Source organism: Juglans microcarpa x Juglans regia, chromosome 2D (genome assembly GCF_004785595.1).
Source record: "Juglans microcarpa x Juglans regia isolate MS1-56 chromosome 2D, Jm3101_v1.0, whole genome shotgun sequence".
Lineage (NCBI taxonomy): Eukaryota > Viridiplantae > Streptophyta > Magnoliopsida > Fagales > Juglandaceae > Juglans > Juglans microcarpa x Juglans regia.
Genome location: NC_054596.1, coordinates 3,664,032 through 3,687,957, shown reverse-complemented (window position 1 = coordinate 3,687,957; position 23,926 = coordinate 3,664,032). Strand labels below are relative to the sequence as shown.

Genomic DNA, 23,926 nt, shown 5'->3' with positions numbered 1-23,926 from the left:
ATAAAATATGATAAATTTTATTAAAATAAATCTACATTAAATTAATTAAAGAGATAAGTATTAAATTTTGAATTATAATAAATGAATAAGTTTTTTTAAATTTAAAGTGTTACTATTTACTGATCAAATATATTTTTTATTTATTTTTAATCTCTAAAAGTATTTTTTATTTATATTTAATATCTAACGGTCTTGTAATAATAATATAAGAATTAAATTAAATTATTAATTAATATGTGATTAGTGTAATTGTAAAATTTGAAAAAAATAAAAATATTTTTATTAAAAAATAAATTATATTATTATTTTGATGAATTCAATGTGAGATTACGGCTTGTGAGGTTTTAGATTTATAGAAATCATGTATTTTTTATCAAATTTTAAAGATAATTTTAATGAAACCAATGTCAATGCCAATTCTAGCATTAGATTTTGTAAATATAAATATAAAATTTATATAATTTTACATTTGATTATTCTATTTAAAATTTATTCTTGCATTAAATTATCTATATATTAGTCAAAATAATAATAAAATATTATAAATTTAATAATATTTTTTTTCGATAATAAAATGCTAATGTTGGTGGGAGGAAATGGAGAGAATAATAAAATAATATTTATTTTTTCAATAATAATTTTTTTATCAATAATAAAATATCTCAAAATAATATTATAAAGGCACACTAGTGAAATGGAGAGAATTTATAAGCAAGAGGAAGAGATCGAAGGAAGAAATCAGAGGGAAGAGAGCGTGTTCGAACAAAAAGAAATAGTTTTTTAATAGATTTGGTCTATATACCGTGAATGTTAAATATAACCGGAAGAGCTAGTTTACTGTAGTTGAAAGTCATCTTGATTTATATTTGGATAATTTAATACAAGTCATTTTCATAAACTATTAACCAAATTATCTATTTTATTTACATTTACAATGCCAATGCTAAGGAGACGTTATATACAAGCAAGCATAGTGCAACTAGAACTCCTCCCACTTTATCACGCAGTAGTTTGTTTACATCACGACTATCTCTATCACTTACTTAATAGTGTTTGAAATTTGAATACATCACACGACTGTCTCTGTCACTTACTTAATAGAGTTTGAATACATCACGACAATCTCTATCACTTTTTTTTTTTATCATCCATCTCTATCACTTGATAGCGTTTGAATACTCTTCTTCATCTGGTTGTTCTTGTGTTACAGGTGGAAGTTGTGATGATTCAAGTTGGATGGGGTTCGAAAGCGACAAGCCACACCAGACACCTTTTCGGTGCGTAAATATGCGGGCTTGAGAGTACGAACTCCCTAATAATTCACAAAAACGTACCAACAATTCATTAAACACCACTTATTCTAACAATTTAAATTTATAAAAAAAAATAAATTTTATTATTTATTTTAAATTTTAAATTTTAATATTTTATTTTATTTATAAGTTATGAAATATTAAATTAAATAGAATAAAGTATAGTATCGAAACTTAAATTCAAGATCTTTATTTTAATATTATATAAAATTATCATTTATCTTATAAACTTAAATTTATAAAAAAAAAAAAAATTATTATTTATTTTATATCTTTTAACGCATCCTAAATAATTTTTGCACATCATCGTATCTCGACCCCATAAGCTCAATCAATTAAACGCTCACCTGCAGAAGCCATCCCACAAAACTTCCTCATTTCTCTTTTTTATGCAAAACTTCGCATACAACTACAATGGCCGTGCTTCGTTACGCAGAGATAATTGTAGCATTTCTCAGCTTCATTATGCTTTCCTATTGGAGAAAGGAACCGATACTTCTATCTTGATGTCATGTTTTGCGAGCTTGAGCAACTTCACATTCTCGATATACAATATAAATTATTTGGAGCTCTTAGCAGTGTTCCGGTGTGGCTGTATAGTGACGGGTCGTACGTCGATGACAGTAAATGAAAAATAAATGCTATAAAAAGAAAAAGAGACGATACAAGATTTACGTAGTTCAGTAATATGTCTACATCCATGAAATTTGGGGAGAGAAGTCTCCAATATAATATATCAGTTTACAATCACTCATGGATCCTCATATCTTATTGTATAGGAAAGGTTGAAACTCTTCTTATTGAGGGCGATGTCTTCCTTTAGGGGTTGCTTGAAGAAGAAGATCTTATTAAGGGAGAGGTCGTTTCCTCTAAGAAGTAGAAGTCGTTCATTAGTGTATATCTTTTCATCTGGCTATATGCTTTATATATGTTCCCATTTGTTGTGTGTGTCAACTTCATTCCTTAACCTACTTTCTTTCTAGCATGCTCTGACACTTTCTACCATGACATGACTTCTCCCCTTGGCGTGTTTGACTTGCTCTCCTTGATCCCTTCTTATCTTCCTCTGACATTCACAGCCCCTATATCCCTCTTGTCCCATCTTCCCCTCCTGACATTTGTAGCCCTTATATCTCTTTTATCCCATTCTTTTGTCCCTATTGATATCTTGATGGGTTGAGCTCAATTTATGGGTTAGTGTATTTTTTTTTTCCCCTCACAAAAGCCCTCTAATTTTTAGCACCATTTTGCAGCTAAAAATTATAAAGAAAATTTATTGTGTTCATATTTCCTCAGCTTCTTTCTCTTATATTTCCTTAATCTATTTTCGCTCATATTTCCTTAGTTTCTTTTTAAGAAAATTTCTGACCTGGGCGGGTATGTTGAAGGTGAACGGGTTTGCAAACTGATATCCAGCATTTTAATGAGTACGCGTATGTTGTGAGCGCCCGAATGGTGCGGGAGTTGGACTCGACCGCGTAATAGCGCTAGCGCGGAGCTTGAATGGTGCGGGAGTTGGACTCAACAGTGTAATAGCTTGAGTGCGGAGCTCGAATGGTGCGAGAGTGACCTCGACCCTGTAATAGCACAAGTGCAGAGCTCGAATGGTGTGAGAGTGAACTCGACAGCGTAATAGCGCGAGCGTGGAGCTCGAATGGTGCGGGAGTGAACTCCGATGCGTAATAGCGCGAGTGCGGAGCTCGAATGGTGTGGGAGTGAACTCAACCACGTAATAGCGCGAGCGCGAAGCTCAAATGTGTGAGAGTGAACTCGACCGCGTAATAGTGCGAGCGCGGAACTCGCGAGAGTCTAATGACTCATTTTTTATAATGGAGATTCCGTTCGATAGAGATTCCAATTGATGGAGATTTTGCTTTGATGGAGATTCTGTTTGACGAAGATTCTGATCAATGGAGATTATGTTCGATGGAGATTTTTGCACAAAGCTCAGCAAGTCATTTAAACTGCGTTGAGAATAGTTGTTAGCAGGTCAGAGCTCATGGCTCGGTTCCTGTACTTTATATTTCGTGGATTGGCACTTATAGCAGAGCCCGAGGGCCCTGCTCCCTCACCAACGCGTTCCGTTTTCCTTTTGCACGAAACTCGGCAAGTCATTTAGATTGCGTTGAGAATAGTTGTTTGCAGGCTAGAGCTCATGGCTCGGTTCCTGTACTTTATACTTCGTGGATTGACACTTATAAGTTGGCAGAGCCCGAGGGCCCTGCTCCCTCACCAACGCATTCTGTTTTCTTTTTGCACGAAACTCGGCAAGTCATTTAGACTACATTGAAAATAGCTGTTAGCAGGTTAGTGCTCATAGCTCGGTTCCTGTGCTTTATACTTCGTGGTCGATCTAGAGACCGAGCTTGTTTCTGGTAGGTTGGGTGGTTCTTGACCTATCACTCCCGACAGTTTGTTTCAATGATAGAGATAACTTTGTTAGTAGAAACAGAATTCACATGAATTTTGAAAGTAGCAAACCTGGAGTTATTGATTAGTCAGGGAGAGTCTGTGCTTGCTTACGCTGCAGTGCAGATCAGAATAGAAAAATCAAACAGGAAAATTGAGCCGAGCAGGAAAAACCGATTCGAGCAGAGAAAATAGCGCAGCAGAGCAAAGCAGAATAGCTGAACCGCGCAGGAAAACTGATCTGAGCAGAAAAAAATAACACAGCAGAGCAGTGCAGAATAGCCAAACCGCACAGAAAAACATATCTGAGCAGAAAAAATAGCGTAGTAGAGCAAAGCAGAATAGCCGAACCGCACAGAAATACTGCGCCGAGCAGAAAAATCACATCGAGCATAAAAATACCTAGCCAAACAGAGAAGCCAAATCAAGTAGGAAATTCGAGCCGAGCAAAACATCCGAGCCGTGCAGAACAAAATAGCGCAGTAGAGCAAAATAGAATAGCCGAACCGAGCATAATAAAAAAGTCTCATGTAAGTTTTGCATTTTTATCCAAAATACGATAGATGTAGCCATGTGATGGTTTTTGAGTTGGCGCTTCACTTGCAATAATTTCCGAGCTAAAGGATCCGAGTAGATAGTAGCCGAATTGAGTAGTTTGTGCCTGTGTTGCCGAGCTGAGAAGCCCGTGCATGCAGATTACTGAGTTGAGAATTTCCCATGCTGAGTCTGCCGTACTGAGTTTCATGCAAGTTTTGTTGCCTCCGTGCATGTATTTCGGGTAGGTGGGTCTTCATGCTAATGAGTGATGTCGAGGAGATGATTGCCATGGTCGTGGCAGATTATGCCGATGGTCATTGTAGCTGTTGGCTGTCACCACTATCCACCGTGCATGATCCGAGATCATCTCGGGTGCATAAAGCCATGCACTCGCAGATGTGTTTTGCGGGCGGCCATCATAGGAGGTGGCCATTAAGGCGGTCACAAAGGTGGTTAGCGAACCACCGATAATGTCCCCGCAAATCCCCTTGTGCCATAGCAGTTTTTGGGCTATGAGATCCTTGTCTCACGCAAGCTGACCACGCGGTAGTAGCAGCGAACTCGGGGCGTGGCACTCTCATCGGAGCAGCTTCCTGGTGGGCAGAGTAGCAGGTGACGCTCCGGCAAAGACAGACGGGGTCGGCGAACCACATGGTGGGCGCTAGCCCCCCTCTGCCGTCGTGTCGTGGCTGGGCCACGGCATGATCTCTGTGCGCACGGGAAGCACAGCTCATGCCCCCTGGTGAGGGCCGCGGTCCAGGTGGTGACCGTCGGCTAGTGACTGGGCTCGCGTGGCGCCACGAGCTCCTAGCGCACGGGAGGCTGGGCCCCATGCCCTCGCTTGGTGCACCGTGGCCGTGCCTACGGACGTGCATGCCCATGCACTGTGCACTTAAGTGCACAGTGTTTTCCTCGAGCACTATACAGGTATGAAGAGTGTTTTTGTTCTATTGTGCACTTAAGTGCACAGTATTTTACTTGTAACGTCTGAGCAACGTGATTTTTACGCATTCGATATTTACTGTGTGTTTTAATCCTTGCACAGTTCATTAGAATGAACTGAGTGCAATGGAGCTCGAATCTCCGACTAGGCGTGTTAATATTTACTCGCCCCCTTTTTTATAAATGTAAAAATTTAAGAAAGTTGAGAATACTTATTTGGAAGAAGCTCCATTCTTTATTCGGAATTTATTTGGTGCACTGGAAAAATCGTACTTCTTCCACCTTTATTGCGTTCTTCTTTTGTGTTATCGTAGATTGTTTGACTATTCTTCCTTCCATTACTTCAGTTTATTCTTCTTCACATCACGAACTCTGAGAGTGTGTTGTTACCGGCCTACAAAGGACACGCTAGTTATAGGATAACAAATATCCCACAGACTAGCGAAATTGTTGATGTCGTGTTTCGCAGGTCTAGGCAACTTCACACCCTCGGTATACAATGTGAATTATTTGGAGCCCCCGACAGTGTTCCAGTGATGCTATATCGTGGCAGGTCGTACGTCGATAGCAGTGAATGGAAAATAAATATTGTGAAAGTAAAAAGAGACGACACAAGATTTACGTGACTCGGCAATATGCCTACATCCACGGGGTTTGGAGAGGGAAGTCTCCAATATAATACATCAGTTTACAATCACTCATAGATCCTCATATCTCACTGTATAGAGAAGGTTGAAACTCTTCTTGTTGAGGGCGATGTCTTCCTTTAGGGGTTGCTTGAAGAAGAAAATCTTATTAAGGGAGAGCTCATTTCCTCTGAGAAGTAGAAGTCGTTCATTAGTGTATATCTTTTCATCTGGCTATATGCTTTATATATGTACCCATTTGTTACGTGTGTCAGCTTCCTTCATTGGCCTACTTTCTTTCTGGCATGCTCTAAAGCTCTCTGCCATGATATGACTTCTCTCATTGACGTGTCTGACTTGCTCTACTTAATCCCTTTTTATCTCCCCTGACATTCACAGCCCCTATATTCCTCTTGTCCCATCTTCCCCTCCTGATATTTGCAGCCCTTATATCTCTTTTATCCCCATCTTTTGTCTCTAATGATATCTTGATAGGCTGGGCCCAATTTATGGGCTAGTGTATTTTTTCCCCTCACAATACCCATTTATTGCGTGTGTCAACTTCTTTCATTGGCCTACTTTCTTTCTGGCATGTTCTGAAACTCCCTGCCATTATATGACTTCTCCCCTTGGCGTGTCTGACTTATTCTCCTTGATCCATTCTTATTTTCCTCTGACATTCATAACCCATATATCCCTCTTGTCCTTTCTTCTTCTCCTGACATTTGTAACCTTATATCTCTTTTATTCCTCTTTTTTATTCCTAGTGATATCTTGATGGACTGGCCTAATTTATGAGCTAGTATATTTTTTCCTCCCACATTCCCCGTCATAAACTGGCCGGTCGTCGGAATGCTTCCGGGGCTACTTCAAAATGTACAGCACGTCCACGAGTACATAACTGGGATTCTGAAACATCTCTGGAGGGGGGGGGGGGGGGGGGGGGGGGGGGGGGGGGTACTTTCGAGTTTAAGGGACCTTGGCTCACTATGTGGTCACCAGTGATCCTGCAAATATCCACCACATATTGAGCAGAAACTTTTCCAACTACGAAAAAGGGCCCGTGTTCCGAGAGATTTTTTAACCTCTAGGAGATGGGATTTTCAAATCTGATTCTGACTCGTGGAAGAACCAGAGGAAACTGATTCAGTCGTTGATAAAAAAAAACAAATTCGAGTTGTTCTTTCAGAAAGTTGTGCGGGAAAAGTTGGGAACGAGCCTTATTCCGATTCTGGATCGCGTCTCAAGTCTAGGAAACGAGGTGGATCTACAAGACGTTTTTCAGCGTTTCACCTTTGATAACATTTGCTTGATGGTTTTGGGTTTTGATACCAATTGCCTCTCAATTGATTTGCCGAGCGTCGCGTACGAAAAGGCCTTCGACCAAATAGAGGAGAGTATATTTTATCGACACGTTGTGCCAGATAGCATTTGGAAGTTGCAAAGATGGCTCCAAATTGGAGAAGAGAAGAGGCTAGCCGATGCTTGGAAAGTGTTTGATCAATTTATCAACAAATGCATCTCATCCAAGCGTGAAGAACTGAACCGAGGCAAAACCCAGAAGGTGGAGACAGCAGAGTCCGACTTACTGACAGCTTATATAGAGCAAGGAGGAGAAATGGATGGTTTTGCAAAACCCAACAAGTTTCTCAGGGACGCTGCTTTTAATCTCTTGTTGGCAGGTAGGGACACCGTAAGTGCAGGCCTCACCTGGTTTCTATGGCTTGTTGCAACTCACCCATCAGTTGAAACTAGGATTCTCGAAGAGATCAGAGAAACTTTGCTGCTTAACAACGAGATTGAGTGGGGTATAAATAAGCTGAGTGGGCTAGTTTATCTCCATGGAGCCATATGTGAGTCCCTAAGACTTTTCCCATCCGTACCTATAGAACAAAAACATGCAGTTCAATCTGATGTTCTTCCTAGCGGCCATTGTATTGGTCCAAATACGAGATTGTTGTTCTCTCTGTACTCAGTGGGAAGGATGGAAAGCATATGGGGCAAAGATTGCTTAGAGTTCATGCCGGAGAGATGGATTTCGGAGAGAGGAAGAATTGCCCATGTACCATCTTACAAGTTTATCGCATTTAATGCAGGTCCCAGGACTTGTCTTGGCAAGGACATGAGCTTCATTCAAATGAAAATGGTTGCCAGCACCCTCATTTGGAACTATCATGTTCAGGTGGTTAAAGGTCATCCTGTTTCGCCGAGCATCTCTATTATACTTCATATGAAACATGGTTTGAAGGTTAATTTAAGCAAGAGATTGATTTGACGAAAATAAATTTCGCAGGAGAAAGTTATGGTTTGTAATTTTACCTTTGGTTTGTAATTTCTTAACTTTCTTAGTTTATGGTTGGATCTTTTGATTTTTGGTACGTGAGTTTTGCTCTTTATGCTTATCTGTAATCCATGTGTCTGGTTGTAAATATGATTTTACTTTATTAAAAATGAGACCTATCAATAAAATTAAAATACTGTCATCTTCTTAAAATAAATAAATAAATAAATAAATTATGGAGCAAACTAATTTGTACTTTGTCCTCTAAAGGTGGTCATCAAAATTAGCTGCAATTAATGAATTAAATGTGGTTGTTATTAAATACTGATGAGCAAGGTAACTTCAATAAGGTAAGAGTGAAAAAAAGCATGGCTCTTTTTAGTGCTAGCTATCTGTGCCTCTTTTACTTATATACCTAATGTGGAAACCAGGCTTTCCATTTTATGTGCTATACAATACATTTTTACGTATTTCATGTATGTTTAATTATTTTATATTAAAAATAATAATTAATAGAGTACATAAAAAATACGTAAAGATGATTAAAGTAACTGCACTTAAATAGTTAATGGTTCGTAGACTTTCTACTGCTTTGCCACAATGGAATGGTTGTATGGCCTCATGGGTTTGGGTCCAAAATCTCGAACCCAAACCAGCCCTCTTGATTTCTTAGGCAACACAACCGATTTTAAATTTCAAAAAGTGATATATGTACTTATAATTTTATTTATAAAATTTTTTTATTAATTTTTTTTTTTAGATTCAAAATTTTAATTTAAAATTTTATTATTTTCAACATATCATAACTGACACGTGGAGTGTGTTAAATACATTTAACATTTTCTTTAATTTTTTGACCAACTTTGTTAAATAATGTTCTCCTTACCCAATTAAAAAACAAACGGATGGAAAAACTCAAAAAGATTGTGATAGTACTAAAGAGATGCGATTAAAAAACTCGAGGTGGTTACTCCTTCCTATAAGCCAGCCTAATCAAGTCAAAGATCAAGAATCGCTATCAGTCTTTGTGTCGGTTTCAGGTATATGATTAGGAAGGAATTCATTCATGACACAGAGAGAGAGAGAGAGAGAGAGAGAGAGAGAGAGAGAGAGAGAGGAGAGAGTGGGGGGCACCAACCAACAGGAGGAATCATCATGAAAGTTTGGGGAAGCATTTCCGCAAAGAAAATGCCGCCGTATAGCGGCGAAATCATTATAATTTTCTTGTTTAGAGTTAGTTGTTTGGCTAACAAGAAAAAATGAATGAAAATAGAGGGAAAAAAAAAAAAACACATGTTCCATGACATATTAAATATATAGTGTATTATTCCAAAAGTCGTATGCTTTGGAATGATAAATGAGAGATACGTTATCCACGCTTTTAGATTTTCATACAAATTCGTCAGCTTTGGATCACGAAAATAGGCCGGTTTCATGTTGCTTGGGGAAGCAAACAATCTCGACGAGGTCCTTGCTTGAGCTTGAATTTTCCCCACTGTATTTGTATGAAAAAGTTGGATACTTTGGATTTGTTAATTCATGTGACTCTATGGATAACTAACTTATAAATATCTTCGACTATTTACAAGCTGATCATGTGTAGACACACAACTGAGAATCTGGGTGATTAATGCTAGGTAGTAGATATAAGTCCCAAATAGATAAGTATCGTATAAGTCCTATGTAAAAAAGTAGATTTTATTAAAAAAATAATTTTATTTTATACTTTTTTAAGATGGAGTCTACTTTTTTATAAAAATTTATGCGAAACTTATCTATTTGAGGCTTGTATATATCATTTCTCTTTTTACGTAATAATGAGGTAAGATCTAATGCAAAAAACTAAAAACCAGCTTACTAGTTCATCTTTTAATGGTGTGAAAAGTCGTAAACTATATCATGATCTCTGTTGGTTGTCGGATGTTGAAGGGCTAGGTTATGTATATCTATATAACATCACACATATTAAACTGACAATAAAAAAAAAATTTAACAAGAAAATCACTTGGTATTATCTACGCCCTATGATCTACATAAAGCTAATTCGAGCGCTTGCTTCTGTAAAAGGAAAGTTAAAGATTCATTCTTAGGAATCGTTTTTGTATTTCCAAACCAGACATTCACAAAAAAGCTGACTGAAAAGAATGGGGAGTTGCTTCTAACTGAAACAATGGATTTTCGTAGCCACAAAAGCCAAACATTACATGATCTTCAAGCAACCAATCACAATACCAACAGCAGTTCCACTGCCTAAGAAAAAGGAAGTTATTTAGACTGGGTTGGGAGGCCCCAAGGGAGGAAGAGAGAGAGAGAGAGAGAGAGAGAGCTTGCTTTGATGGAGGAAGTGGTGATTGAAAATCTTTTCAATGGTGAGAGAGAAGTGCAGGTTGAAGCTGCTAGAGACCTCAGCAAACTTAGTAGTAAGCAGAGGCAAAAGCTGGCTGAAAGAGGTGTTATAGAGCCATTGATTTTGATGCTTCACTCACAAGACTACGACGCCATTGAAGCTGCACTCTTTGCTCTGCTCAGTCTGGCCTTTGGCAGTGAACGGTTAGCCCTATATAACTCTTATGCATTCGTCTTCAATCTCTGAGTTCATTTACAATTTACTAGAATAAGGACACTAACCCACATTGTGCCTTCCAATTTACCTGATACTGTGTTGGAATTATCACAGAAAGTCCTACTTTTTCCCCCCCTCCATGCTCTTTGCTTGAGTAGGACTACGGAATATGTTCCTGTAATAATGCTTGTCCTTCCATAGCGGCCCCAATCACAATGATGCTCATGCACTGACATTGACATGTAAAACACATTGGAGAACTTATTTTTCTTGTGTTGTACGAAAGTGTTCTACAAAGTTTTTCAGCAGTACTAGAGATGGGAAAGTTCCGAAACTATCAATTTTTTTTTTTTTTTTACTGATTTTACAGAAACAAGATCCGGATCAGGAAGTCTGGCGCCATACCTGTCTTGTTAAGTCTCCTTCAATGCCAAAGTGAGTCATTGATTGAGCTCACGGTTGCGGCTTTGCTGATCCTCTCTTCTTGCACAGCAAACAAGCTGGCAATCGCGTCTCATGGAGTCATCCAACACTTGGTGGAATTTCTCAATGGGGATTATGCCGGTGATCATAACAATATGAATAGCAGCATTAGCATTAGAGCCAAGCTCGATGTAATAGCCACACTCCACAATCTCTCAACTTGTCATCAGATCATTCCATTAATTGTCTCCTCGGGTGTACCGTTTTCCTTGCTTCAACAAATCCACAACTCGGAAAAATCATCCGAGTTAGTTGAAAAGATAATGGGTCTGCTTGAAAATGTTGTTTCCATGTCAGAGACTGCACTTTGTGAAACTGCTAGCTCAGGCGGTTCGATTCGAGCATTAGTCGAGACTGTTGAGGATGGTTCTCCACAATGCAAAGAGCACGCAGTGGGAATTCTCCTCCTCATTTGCCAGAGCTGCAGAGAAAGATACAGGGGATTGATTCTAAGGGAAGGAGTCATGCCAGGGCTGCTTCAGTTGAGTGTAGATGGGACATGGAGGGCTAAAAACGCAGCTAGAGAATTGCTATTGCTTTTGAGGGATTGCTCGAGTTATGGTTCAAGTAGTGAGCAACCAAAACATGAGCTTATAGAGCAGATTATGCAAGAAATTGATGCAGGGGAGAACGTCGAGGGGACGACACTGAGGCTGGTGGAGGAGATGATTGCGAAGCTTAGTACATGACAATGCCATTATTTCCTGCAAAATTCCAAGTCTTTTGTCTAGGAAATAGGCTTTGGGAAGGTTGTATGTATGTATGTGTGTGTATACAGGATTGGTTTCGGATTCTTCTGCTAATTTTGGAGTCTGATCTTTATTTTGATGATAAGGTGTCTGATCTTTGACGTTACTGAAAACGACAAACAAAAAATAAAATAAAGAGGAAATTATATTTGGAACTGACCACTTTAGTGCAACTGCAAGATTCTGAGACAAAGGCTCAAAGTTCCGACAAATTTATAGTATCCGTTATAGTTTCCTGTTACAGTGAATCGGGGCTTTTTTATTTTTACGTATCATATGAGATTAAAATTAAAAAATTAAATAAAATATTATTAGAATATATTTTTTAATATTATTTTTATTTTTAAATTTAAAAAAATTGAATTATTTATTTTATGTTATATTAAAAATAGAGAAAATTATAATAATTAGATAAGATGAGCTATTTTTTGAAAACAAACTATACCTAAATTTAGCGTAAAAGTAATCATCAACTTTCAGCAACCAGGTTGAAATGCTTATAGCACTTTGACAGCCAATGAACTGCATGTGTATTACTTATCTGTTTAAGGTTGTTTCGTAAATGCATGTGAAGACAATATACCACTTGGCTGTCCTTTTCAGTTAAACATGAACTGTTCTTCCAATTAATTAGAACCATAATTTAGAAATATGATTATTTGCTTCCACGGCTTTATTTTATATATAGTAACTAAAACATATAAAGAAGATTATACAGAAAAATGCAAGACAAGATACCATATTGCAAAGGAATAGACTGCAACATCCCAATATTCCAAATGGAGCATTCTATGCACCAGAAATGTATGGAGAATTCTATGCACCAGAAATATGCATGAGAAGATACAATATTCCAGGCGAGGAATTTAGGCTAACAGCTCTTCTATATTGCCTTCTTGATGGGTAGTGAAAAGGCTGCCTCCTTCCTACATCTCTTTAACTCGCACATGAACCCAGGAATATAAGTTGGGATTGGCACAAAACTGTAGCACCGACCAGCTTTCAGGACACCTCTAAACCATGTCATATAATAGAATATACCTGCTCACGATATTTAAACCATAGCATGCAAGAGAGCAATCCTCCCTGCGGCATCTTGACATTTGGAACAAGGATCTCCTTCATCTTCACTTGAAATGGAAAGGTGTCCATTCAGGTGGAAATTACGGAGTGTTTGTGTTAAAATGACAAAAACACTCTTACGTTTTTGCAAAAATAGATACTCTATGTTTCATGTATAGGAAATGTCCAATAGAATCAAATAAGCATCACTACCCTGTAGTAGATGCATTAATCATCTAATAACAAATAACAAATCCATTACCACATTATGCACGCGACTGATAACAAATTCCAGTATAAACGAACCTAGTCACCAGGTGTTTGAAACAACTCTGGGAAAGCAGTATAAACTAACAACATAGGGTACAGAAGTTGTTCATCTGAAACCAACTAAAAGTATTCAGTAATTCATCCGACTGCTAGGCAGAAGTTAGAACATATACCTATAATATTCCTTCCATAGAGATATGTGGTTCAGAGGATTATTTTATAGATGCTATCACATCCCGCTACAAAAAACCCGGGTATACAGACCCACAAACAAACTTGAACATGTGGAACATAGAGCACATTTCAGCCTGACCTCCTATAAAAGCTATAGGCCACAGCCACTGTTGCCACTGCTCCAACCACAGCAACGGCTGTAAGAACATCACTTTGCTCCCATGATCCTATCCAGCAAGATAGTTTGCCCAGCCCCTTCTTTTCATGCCCTGCCTTATTTGCTTCACTCACACTGTTCTGCTCCAAACTTCCATCCCTGCAACAATTAAACCCATTAGCACCCTGGCAACAGCCAGCCACATTATCCTTATCGCTCTGTGTGCTGATTTCTTCAGGCTTCTTCTTGCTTTTCTTCACATCCCCATTAGGAAGGTTTTGCTTATCCGCTTTTCCACCTTCCTCGTCAGCTGCCCCCATTTGCCCCCTGGAATAATTTTCGTTACTTTTATGCTCAACCATTGTTCGAATAATGCCGATGATTGAAAGTGTGATCATTGATTGGAAACTAAAAGACCTTTTTACAAGTACGAATGTAAGGAAAAAAAAACACCAAAATACTTTCTTTTTTTAATCTTTATTGATCATCTGTACTAATATTACAGACAACAAGATATGGTCATTACATTATGTAAATAGATTTAATAATGATATTCAGCAAGACATTATCTGTCAACTTAGACCTTTTGACTAGACTTAAAAAGGCACATATTCAGACGACAGGAAATGGCTTATTGCATTACTTTTTTTTTTTTAACTGATGACGATCAGCAAGAAATTGTCTTTCAACTTAGATCTTTGTATTAGAGTTGAAAAGGCTCATATTGGAAATGAACTTTTGGTACATGTAAGGTAAAAGAAAAATGAAGTATTGGATGGTAAAAATCAGTCTACTAAGGCTACCCAACAAGCAAAATTATGTGATGTAATCCATGTCCAAAGATGAATCAAATTGAAGACAGGAAAGAGGTCTGTATAAGGAGTCACATAATTGAATCCAGTATCTCAGAAGCATGCATCTGACTTACTAGGTTAAAGCTACTCTTCCAGAAACTTCAAACCCATTAAGAAAAACTTTCCAGCACAGTTTCATATGGAGAGGTTTTGCTTTCAATTCTTGTATTAGGCTCATATAGAACCAACCTATGTTATGGAACAGACAGAGTAACGGTGTAACCTATCAAAGAAAAAAAGTGGAGCAAACTAACAGACTACAGGTAATTGCTAATTCAAACGATTTTATTGTGTGGTTTATATAAAAAGACTGGAAAGTTTAACTTCATTTTTTTAATGGTCATCCTGGCAATAGATCAGGATCAACCATACTGCAATTTGACTGACATACAGAATAACATATACCACATGTACCAATGAAACCGAACTAATCTGTGATATTACCACTAAATTTTCATATAGAATTAATAAGAAAATCATCAACCGAACATTTCATTGAAAAGAACATGCATGGCCACGAAAGGACAAACCTCCAAAGGTGTTCTATGATCTCTCCCTTTTCAATATGCTGATCAATCAATGCGGGTACATCATCCGGAGTAACATACCCATACCTGCCATCATTAACAAGGACTATGTAACACCACCTAAAATTATAAGAAATTTCTTTTAAATTTGTAGAGTGAGAGGAAGTAACTATGACTCGGATCTTACCAATGACCCATAATCTTTCCATCCGGACCTGGACTGTAGATAATCACATTCCCAGCATACTTGTGCCCCCCAATGTGTGAGCATGGGCTAACAAATACCTGATCTTTCAATCCTCGTGAATCAATTTCCTCTTTAAACTTTTCAATTAGAACCGGTCCACAAACACCACACCTCCGGTCGCGACTACCATGAGAGCACACAAAAACATGCGAACCAGTCAGCACCTCTCCCACTCCAGACGCCCATGGTTTACCATTCACAAGAACATCCTCAACAAAACTATCCACTTCTGAGTCCTTCAAACCTCTTCAATAATGAAAACAAAAACAGAGAAATTATTAGAAAAAAGAAAAAGAGACCCATCTCACCAGCACCCAATCATATATCCAAAGAAAAAGTGCATAATCCCTGACCAAACCAAAAATTTTGCAATTTATAAAATGTTAATATAGAATAACCATGACATTGGAATCAACGAATAAATTTTCAATCAAAATATAAATCCTTTAGTTTAATCATATATCATTAACAGCATGGGGAGGGAGAGAGAGAGAGAGAGAGAGTAGAAGTCAACAGTAAACCCTAACAACTCCTCACAACCAAGTATCCAATCACTTCTCGGAAAATTATCAGTGTTTTGAACAAACCCTAACCGTTGTTTGTAACATGACCATATCCAATCAATTTCATAAAAACAACACAATCTCAAGCACATCAAATAAAACCTCTCCATTTGAAACCTTAGAACAAGCAACTTATATCTGTCATTTCCAAGAAAATTTACCGAAACCACCCAAAAAAGAAAATTCATGTCCTCACGATTTACCTATACTTAATCATTTCGGGAAATATCAAGACGTCTCCGTCAGAAAAGTCGGTCCCCTCGCGTCCCTCGCATAATGTCAGGTTCGTCTGCCATATCCAAAAGCCAAAATACCGATTCAATGAAACCATTACCAAATCCAAAACTCCAAACTCGTAGCAAAATCGGAATTACTGCTATCTGCCTATCATTAACCAATTAATCGAAGTTTTACGATAGAATTCGAGTCCTAGGTCGTATCCAAATCATAATCACCACAGGTGATTAACCGATTAATCCAAGTTTCAAAGTAAAATCCGACTCTACCAAAACTCGGATCTAAACCACGATTACTCTGGAATTCACCGTTTAATCTGATTTCTAAAGCATAATCAAGGACTAAAATCATAGAAAAAATCGAAATAACTGCAATAGATTAATCCAACTTAATTTACAGCTATGGAGCTGACCTTGAGAGGGATGCCATCCTTGCGAGCTTTGATAGCCGAGGAGAGGAGCTTAGGGAGCAGATCGGACTCGGAGCCCTCGACGCGCGCTGGCCAGGCCTCGGGGTTCTTGTAGCAGAGGAAAACATGACGGCCGTAAGCGCCGACTGTGCCGGCAAGGGTCTCCTTGTACATCTCCGATCGCTGGAACCCATACTTCTCATCGTCCTCGTTGTTGTTGGCGAGGGTCGAGAGGTTCTCGGAGGCCATGGCAAAAGCTAAGGCAAAATTTAGGTTTGGAGCAAGCGAGAGAGGAAATGTGGGGAAGACAACGCGGTGGGCGGCAGCGGAAATGAGAGAACGAGAAGCGTGCGCAATGCGCATATGGCGAGTCTAGGCCGTGGGAAGTGGAGATGGTTTTGGATTGTGACGGATGTTTGGGGGATAAAAAAGTTTACGCAATCTCCTACTATTTACATAATCTTCACATATCATATATTTTTTAATTTTTATTATTTTTTCTTTTATAAAAAATTTAATATATGAATATTAAATAGAATAATTGAATTAATTTAAAATGAATAAATTCAAAAAAACTTTTAAAAAACTATGATATACGAAGATTGAGAAGTTGTGTAATATTACTCTTGAGAGAAAATATATAAGGGCCGAAAAGGAACGTGGGTGCCCTAACTTAGAAAGTTGGTGAATATTGTGTGCTCGCGGGTGTATGGAAGTATAATGGAGCATCATATCTTTGCAAGTAGATTTATTTTTCACACATCATCTATATAGCATAATTTGATGTGTAAAATTTAAATTTTAAAATGAGTAATGTTAGATATAGTCATACATTGTACAAGCGTCATGCACTCTTTTTAAAAAAAAACAGGAGTCCACCATTTTTTAATGGTAAACTCTATATTTACTTATTTTTTCAAAATAAATATGCGACGTTTACGCACTCTATAACTGTAAATATTATTTCTCTTATAAAATTTATCTTCTAAATTAAGTTATACCACATAGATAATATGTGGTATAAAGACTTTCAAATAAAATTTTTCTTGTCACATAATGCTTTCTTAACTCTTGTTTTTGTAAGGAAAAACATTCATGGATTTATAAAACAAAGATAAAGTGAGATAAGAATATTGAATATAATATCTCTCTTTTTTTTTTTTTTTTTTTTTTTCTTATTTGAGATGTGAGTACTGCAAGTCTAAAATGGATGATGTATTCCCATCAACAGTATTATTATTTATTTATTGCACTTTTATTTGAAAATTGCAAATGAATAAAACCGTGCTAGTCTTGCATTATGATGGATTTTGGTGATAAATATAATTATTAAAAAAAAAAACTTGTATATGTATCACTGATCATCACTACTTCTCTTTAGCTAGAAAAGAGAGACGTGAAAGTTTAGCATACTCTTGAATAATTATTAGATTCACGTGTATGAGGAACTTCTTTTCTAATATCGAATAATTTCTTTCACGGAACTGTGATGCTTTTGAAAATAAAAGGCTGCCCAAAGAGCATCCTCTCTCTCTCTCTCTCTCTCTCAAGGCCACTTTGTGGGGGTATTATTTTGCAGATGTTGATTGCTGACGCACGCACTTACGAATAGAAATTCAAGGTGGGCCTTGGTGGACTTAAACCTAGGAGACCAGCAAAATCAGAGGTAAACACGCTTACTTCAAGTGGGCCTCACCCATGGCCTGCCCAAGAACTCTAAATAACGTGTGCTAAAGATAAAAGATGCACAGAAACCTGGCTGTTTCATTCATTATCCAAGATCTATTGGGCAGTGCAATGCTTTGGATGCACTGCAATTGAGCAGTTCCTTGGATTTACTGTTGAAAATATGAGGAAGCCACAATCTGGCTTGGATGGATGGATGGATGCATTGCAAGTTTTAAACATGTGCAATAAGATTACTCATTCCCAACTGTTTTAGATTTGAGAAGGGTTCCTGCATGTTTCTGATGTTCCCAGTGCAATTTTGGTAAGACAAGAATTTGGAAGGAGCAATAGGTGTGTGATGAAGAAAGATCAGCAACTTCTTTCCTCATTTTAATGCATTGGCTTTTTTCCTTGCTGTTGTTTCTCATTTGCCTAGGCACTATTACAAGTGCCAATCAAAGGAACTTCAAATTTGTATCTTTTTAGCAATGGAAAGAAACCATTGAAGCACAATACAAATGAGGAGATGGAAACTGGTTCAAAGAAAGAAAATGGATACAGAAATCAAAAGAAATCAATCTCCAAATAATTACCTGAAGGCTTCACATCAACACCAGGCACTTCGGTTGTGGGTGCCTTTGGCACATCAGTTCTAGTAGGGATGTCCATCGCAACCGGTCTTGGCACCTCTGGTGGATTTGTACAACGAATGAGGGCCCAATTCACACTTTGAAAAAAGGGATGCTGTTTAACCTCTGTAGCACCGCGTCTATAAGCAAGACGATGCTGTGGCTCTTTCACAAGTAGACCCCTGATCAAGTCCCTAGCAGCAAAGCTCACAGTAGGTGACTCTGGAAATCTCAAGGGCTGGCCAACCACGTTAAATAGAGTAGCCCTGTTCCCTGCTCCCTTGAATGGTGTTTTACCGAACAGAAGCTCATAAAGAAATATCCCAAATGTCCACCAATCTACAGCGCTGCCATGGCCTTCACCCTTAATAATTTCAGGTGCTAAGTACTCGTGTGTACCAACAAAAGACATCGATCGAGCATTTGTGGGTTCAGCAATGAGCTCAGGGAGAGGGGTTACTTGATGACATGTTTCATTCTTTGGCTTGTTCTTTTTTTCTTTCTTCGGCTTGCTTGACAAGAAGCGTGGTACGAAACATGCAGGTTGGATGCAATCTGGCTGCATTACACAAGTTGGCTCCATGCAGGCAGGTTGCACACAGTATCCTGAATTCTTAGCCTCCAAGCTTGAATTTGAAGATTTCACCAGAGTTGGGCTGACAGCACATCTTAGAGAGAGGTCAAAGTCTGAGAGCATTATGTGTCCATCTTCTCTTACCAACACATTTTCTGGTTTAAGGTCTCTGTAAATGATCCCAAGCATGTGCAAATACTCCAGAGAAAGAAGAACTTCAGCCACATAAAACCTGCAGGGTGACAATGGAGCTCAGTGGGCTGAAAATACAACCAGAGGTACTGAATCATTTTTTTAACACTAAGTACAATTATCTTTCATACAAAACTACACCTCTAACACCATCAAAACCAAAAGTTTCCAAGATAGATCGGTAAGAACATCTGTGCATGAATTCCTAGTTCATCCAACATGTTTAGAAAGTTCTCTAACACCAGATTCCCTGATCCACGTGTTCCTAGATGAGTGTGTACAAGAGAATAAAGACCTGCCATTTCTTTTGATATATAACTGAATATCCAACAAAATCTCTACTAGGAAGAAAAGAAAATGTGTTCCCCTTTTGCCCATTTTTAGTTTTTGTATCAATGACAAGCGATAACATACAAATTTAGCTAGTATTTGATAAGTGGTTCTGAAGTTTTTTGGCTTGAGAACAATGATTGACAACTCCAATACTTGTTAGGCTTGTGGAACATATTCATTATTAGATGATAATAAATGCAACAATTGAATCAACTTATCATTGACCCTGGATGCATTGACAAGCCAATCTAGTATGGTGTGATTGAGAAAGAAGATGCAGTGGGTTAAGTTAGTGGAAGAAACTTTCCATCCAGTTATTAAATAACCTAGAGCAAAAGAAGAAAATGGGTACTTGCTATGACTGTTCAAATCACGATGATGAAGGGAAGGGGAAGGGAAATTAGGTAAAGATCATACATAAGTTGTATAAAAATTCAAGGTGCAATACCAATCTCCATTCAGGTGGTAAATGTTTGTTGCGTGATTGCACTAGCGAGGTTGCTTAAATAGAATTGTGAGTTGGGTTAGTTCAAAAGGAATGTTTACGGCAAAGGGAACTCATAATTACTAGGAAACTTCTACAACAACGATTTTACACAAAGACGGAGACATCAATGTCATGAGTAGGCCATGCGTTCTGTGAAATTCAATAAAACTTCTGATTACCTATAAAATAAAAATCAATGTCACAAATAGGTGGGCATTCATAAAAATGGTGAGATCCAAGTTTTTCACATGATGCACTAGAGTCGATGGATTAGTATTACCAAGATATAGATTACAACAACAATGTTAACTTGGTCCAACAGTTTTATCAGCATCACAAGTAGGTGGCATCCATAATAATGGCAAGACATAAAGATGTCACACAATGCACTAGACACAATGGATTGATATCATCACGTCAGAGATTACAGCTCTTAAGCTATAAATATCATCTTTCTCTAACATTTCTATGGTCAAAGATGATTCCTATTCCCATCCAAACTTTGAGAAATCTGGTCCAAAGTCAGTTCCATACAGAAGTCTTTTTCACATGGTCTTTTCACACTACAGAAGTCTGGTCCAAAGTCCAACAAGACGTTTCAGTACTATTCTAAATAAAAATAACATCAAAAAGAGTCTGGTGAGACCATCAAATTCTACGACTATATGTTAATCAAATTGGGCTCACAAGCATTCCTGAATAACATTAAGAGAACCAACAAATTTTCTCTTACTGGTATCAACATAAATATTAATGATAAGCTTAACAGAGTTGTCAACTTGCATAAATCCAAATGCATTGTCTTAGTTGTTCAAGTAACAAGGGGAAAAAGAATGAGAAAGAATTCCTCACCTGGCAGCATGCTCTGGAAAATACTTCCCCGGTTGTCTTTGCCTGAGTGCGTGCAGATCTCCACCAGGACAGAACTCCATTACCAAGCAAGAGAACTTTTCTGTCTCAAAATGTGTATACAATGTGGGTAGGAAGGGATGATCCAGAGACTGCAGTATTTCTCTTTCAGTCTGAGCCCTCAAAAGCTTCTTGCGATTCGCTAGAGCTGCTTTATCCATAACCTTCATGGCAAAATATGTTCTAGTGCCAGTCAACTCTGATAAATAGACACTGCCAATATCTCCACATCCCAGTCTCCTCAACAATCTAAAATGTTTCATTTCCATCATCCCATCACGAGATCGAATGGCCTGAATGGCTTCCCATCTTATATCATTTGCCTTGTGCGGCTTGTACATGGCACTGCTTAAACTACTGGAACTGCTCTCATCGCTGATGTCACTGCCAGTACTGCCTCTATAGATGCTGGTCTTCCTGCTCTCGACAAAATCACAAGAATTAGTAACTTCAACACTATCACCAAACTTCTCGATACTGCTCGTACATTCACTAACTTCTGTGTTTGTAAAGCTTTGCTTGGCTTCTGAATACAAGGTCGCAGAATAGACACTATTCTGAGGACTTGGAGAAAAGGTTAATATCGACTGAGATGTTACGTGGCTGTCTACTTGTGCAGCCCCTCCCTTAGATGGGCCCAAAACAGAATTTTCAGATTCAATTAAGCCACTTGAGTTGTTTTTGCAATCAGCAATGGGATTCTTGGAGTAAAATTTTGTTTCCACAGCAGAAACCTTCTCCACATGAGAGGTTTCAACTGCTTTATTCAGAACATCATTGTGGCTTGCATATTCGGATTTCACCTTATTTGAGTTGTCAAAGCATTTCGTAATACTAGGTGATTCTTCATACTGCACATTATCAAGGGCCGCTTCGTAGAAAGGATTTTGATTAACCACATAACCGTTTGGAAGGCGGGCTGTCTTCAGGCCATCATGATTATGAGCACTTGCAAAGGAAATGAAAGAAGCCACTCCATTTCTAGTTTGTTTTGGAGATGGAGGATGAGAGGAGCGAGGAGTCCCAGATCTTGGAGGCTTGTTGCCTATTACCAAATTCTGAGTTTTTGATATAGAATGAACTGCATCGATAGGCGACTCCATTCAGCAAGTTCGCACAGGTTCTGTCACACCAAAATCCACAGTGACTTTGTGAGATAAGAACTGCAAAAATGATAACCGATACCCCACCCGGGAAGGCCATCAATTACAAAATCTTCAACTTAAATGAATTTCTAAATCTTAAAATATGAAAAAGCTTGGATAATAACCATTTGTTGAAACAAAGGTATGTGTTTGAATGAGCCTCTATCCAAATTCAAACAAAAATAAAATTGAGAGGAATTTCAGAGACGCATTACACAAATATTCCCACCATTAAAGAAAATCCCATAGATTACGGAGCAAACAAGAACCTAAAGCTGGCCTGAGAAAGCCAGAAATATATGGCTGACCCGAGAATCAAGGTATTGAACGTAAGTAATACACTAACGACTGTCAAATCGCATGAGAGCCCAAGGAAGATTACATAGGTTTGAAACTTAAACGCGCCATCAAGAACTTCCCCAACCATCCAAATGCCTCTTTGGTTACTGAGAAAATAGGTAAAAGAATAGAAGCTGAAATTTGTAAAAAAAAATAAAGCTCGAAGCTTTCGTTGTTTAAAACACAAGAAAACCAACGTCTCCATTGTTTGAGCCAAAATACAACTGACTTGACTTTCCCTTCTTTATCTCTTCCTACAATCTCTCGCAGCAAACAAAAACAAGCTAAAAAACCCAAAAGAAAAAGAACTACAGAACTGGGGGGGGGGGGGGGGGGGGGGTGGGGGGGGGGGGGGGGGGGGGGGGGGGGGGGGGGGGGGCGAGGAAGAAATAACAAGTAATGGCATACTGATCAGAGAAGCGAAAGTGCAATGCAGAGCAAGCAGTCCTTCATGACAATTGGAAGAGTGAGAACCCAAAACGTCAAATAAAAGAGTAAAGCGACACAACTTTTGGTGGGTTGAGATGGCGGGAGTGGTGTCTTTCTATTCCTATGGAGAAGAGCTTCAGATCCGATCGAAGCACAGGGAGAGAGAGAGAGAGAGAGAGAGTTGGAGGGGACAGGAGTAATTACAACGTACAAGAACAAGAACAACAAATAATGTTTTGCTCAAAAGTTTTTTGTTTCTGTGTTATTTTTCGTCGTGTTGTTATTACTTATGAGGGCGATTTCGATGGATGGCATTAAACAAAGCAACTTCACATGTCACAAACAAGGCAAATCAAAGACAAGCTAATTTAACAATAATATATATAATAAATAATCGATAAAGCCGTCCTTGATCCTTGTATGTTCCCCTTCCCCTCAATTCATGCTTGAAGAAATACTTGCTAGTTTATTGTTCTTTATTTTCCTAAAAGGCACTGTCTAAAGGGCCACCTCAATTTTGATTCCCGGGGCGCCTCCATCCAATTTACTAATTTAGTGATTTAAATAACCACTTCTTCCAAAAAATATTAAAAATAAAATAAAAAATTTCATGGTGATGACTCATGAATATCCTTATTCCTTAGAAGATACTTTTTCATTAATCACAAAGTGTCTACCTCTACTTGTTCATTGAAAGACTCCATGGCCTCTATCAATCTTCACCAAACAGAGATATATCATCAACATATAGCTTTTTTTTTTTTTTTCTTTTTTATCATATAGGTCTTTCATTTTGTGTGTGTATATATATATATATA

The 23,926-nt window shown here is 38.1% G+C and overlaps 3 protein-coding genes, 1 long non-coding RNA gene and 1 pseudogene across 5 annotated transcripts; 2 read left to right on the top strand and 3 right to left on the bottom strand.

Moving 5' to 3' along the window:
* The first annotated feature begins 6,815 nt into the window (after positions 1–6,815).
* Positions 6,816–8,202, top strand: LOC121251240 (annotated as a pseudogene).
* A 2,241-nt stretch (positions 8,203–10,443) lies between these two features.
* On the top strand, positions 10,444–11,983 carry LOC121248551 (U-box domain-containing protein 41). The gene is made up of 2 exons (XM_041147046.1): positions 10,444–10,658; positions 11,042–11,983. Exons 1-2 carry the CDS (start codon positions 10,444–10,446, stop codon positions 11,841–11,843), a joined length of 1,017 nt encoding a protein of 338 aa, XP_041002980.1. The 3' UTR covers positions 11,844–11,983.
* On the bottom strand, positions 10,529–11,218 carry LOC121248552. The gene is made up of 3 exons (XR_005937478.1): positions 11,077–11,218; positions 10,760–10,900; positions 10,529–10,665 (listed from the first exon to the last, which is right to left on the bottom strand). It is a non-coding gene; the product is annotated as an uncharacterized LOC121248552 (long non-coding RNA).
* A 1,172-nt stretch (positions 11,984–13,155) lies between the features above and the next one.
* On the bottom strand, positions 13,156–16,818 carry LOC121249978 (altered inheritance of mitochondria protein 32-like). The gene is made up of 5 exons (XM_041148868.1): positions 16,407–16,818; positions 15,961–16,046; positions 15,135–15,440; positions 14,951–15,034; positions 13,156–13,893 (listed from the first exon to the last, which is right to left on the bottom strand). Exons 1-5 carry the CDS (start codon positions 16,764–16,766, stop codon positions 13,539–13,541), a joined length of 1,191 nt encoding a protein of 396 aa, XP_041004802.1. The 5' UTR covers positions 16,767–16,818; the 3' UTR covers positions 13,156–13,538.
* Positions 16,819–18,427: 1,609 nt separating this feature from the next.
* LOC121250187 (protein kinase PVPK-1-like) lies at positions 18,428–23,384 on the bottom strand. Of its 2 annotated transcripts, none has more exons than XM_041149186.1 (3): positions 23,087–23,384; positions 21,139–22,318; positions 18,428–19,506 (listed from the first exon to the last, which is right to left on the bottom strand). In XM_041149186.1, the coding sequence occupies exons 2-3, from the start codon at positions 22,296–22,298 to the stop codon at positions 18,636–18,638; spliced, it is 2,031 nt and encodes a 676-aa protein (XP_041005120.1). In that variant the 5' UTR covers positions 22,299–22,318; positions 23,087–23,384; the 3' UTR covers positions 18,428–18,635. The 2 variants fall into 2 exon arrangements, with proteins under 2 accessions (XP_041005120.1, XP_041005119.1); XM_041149185.1 differs by having other exon boundaries at positions 21,139–22,321; positions 23,090–23,384.
* Between the last annotated feature and the right edge of the window lie 542 nt (positions 23,385–23,926).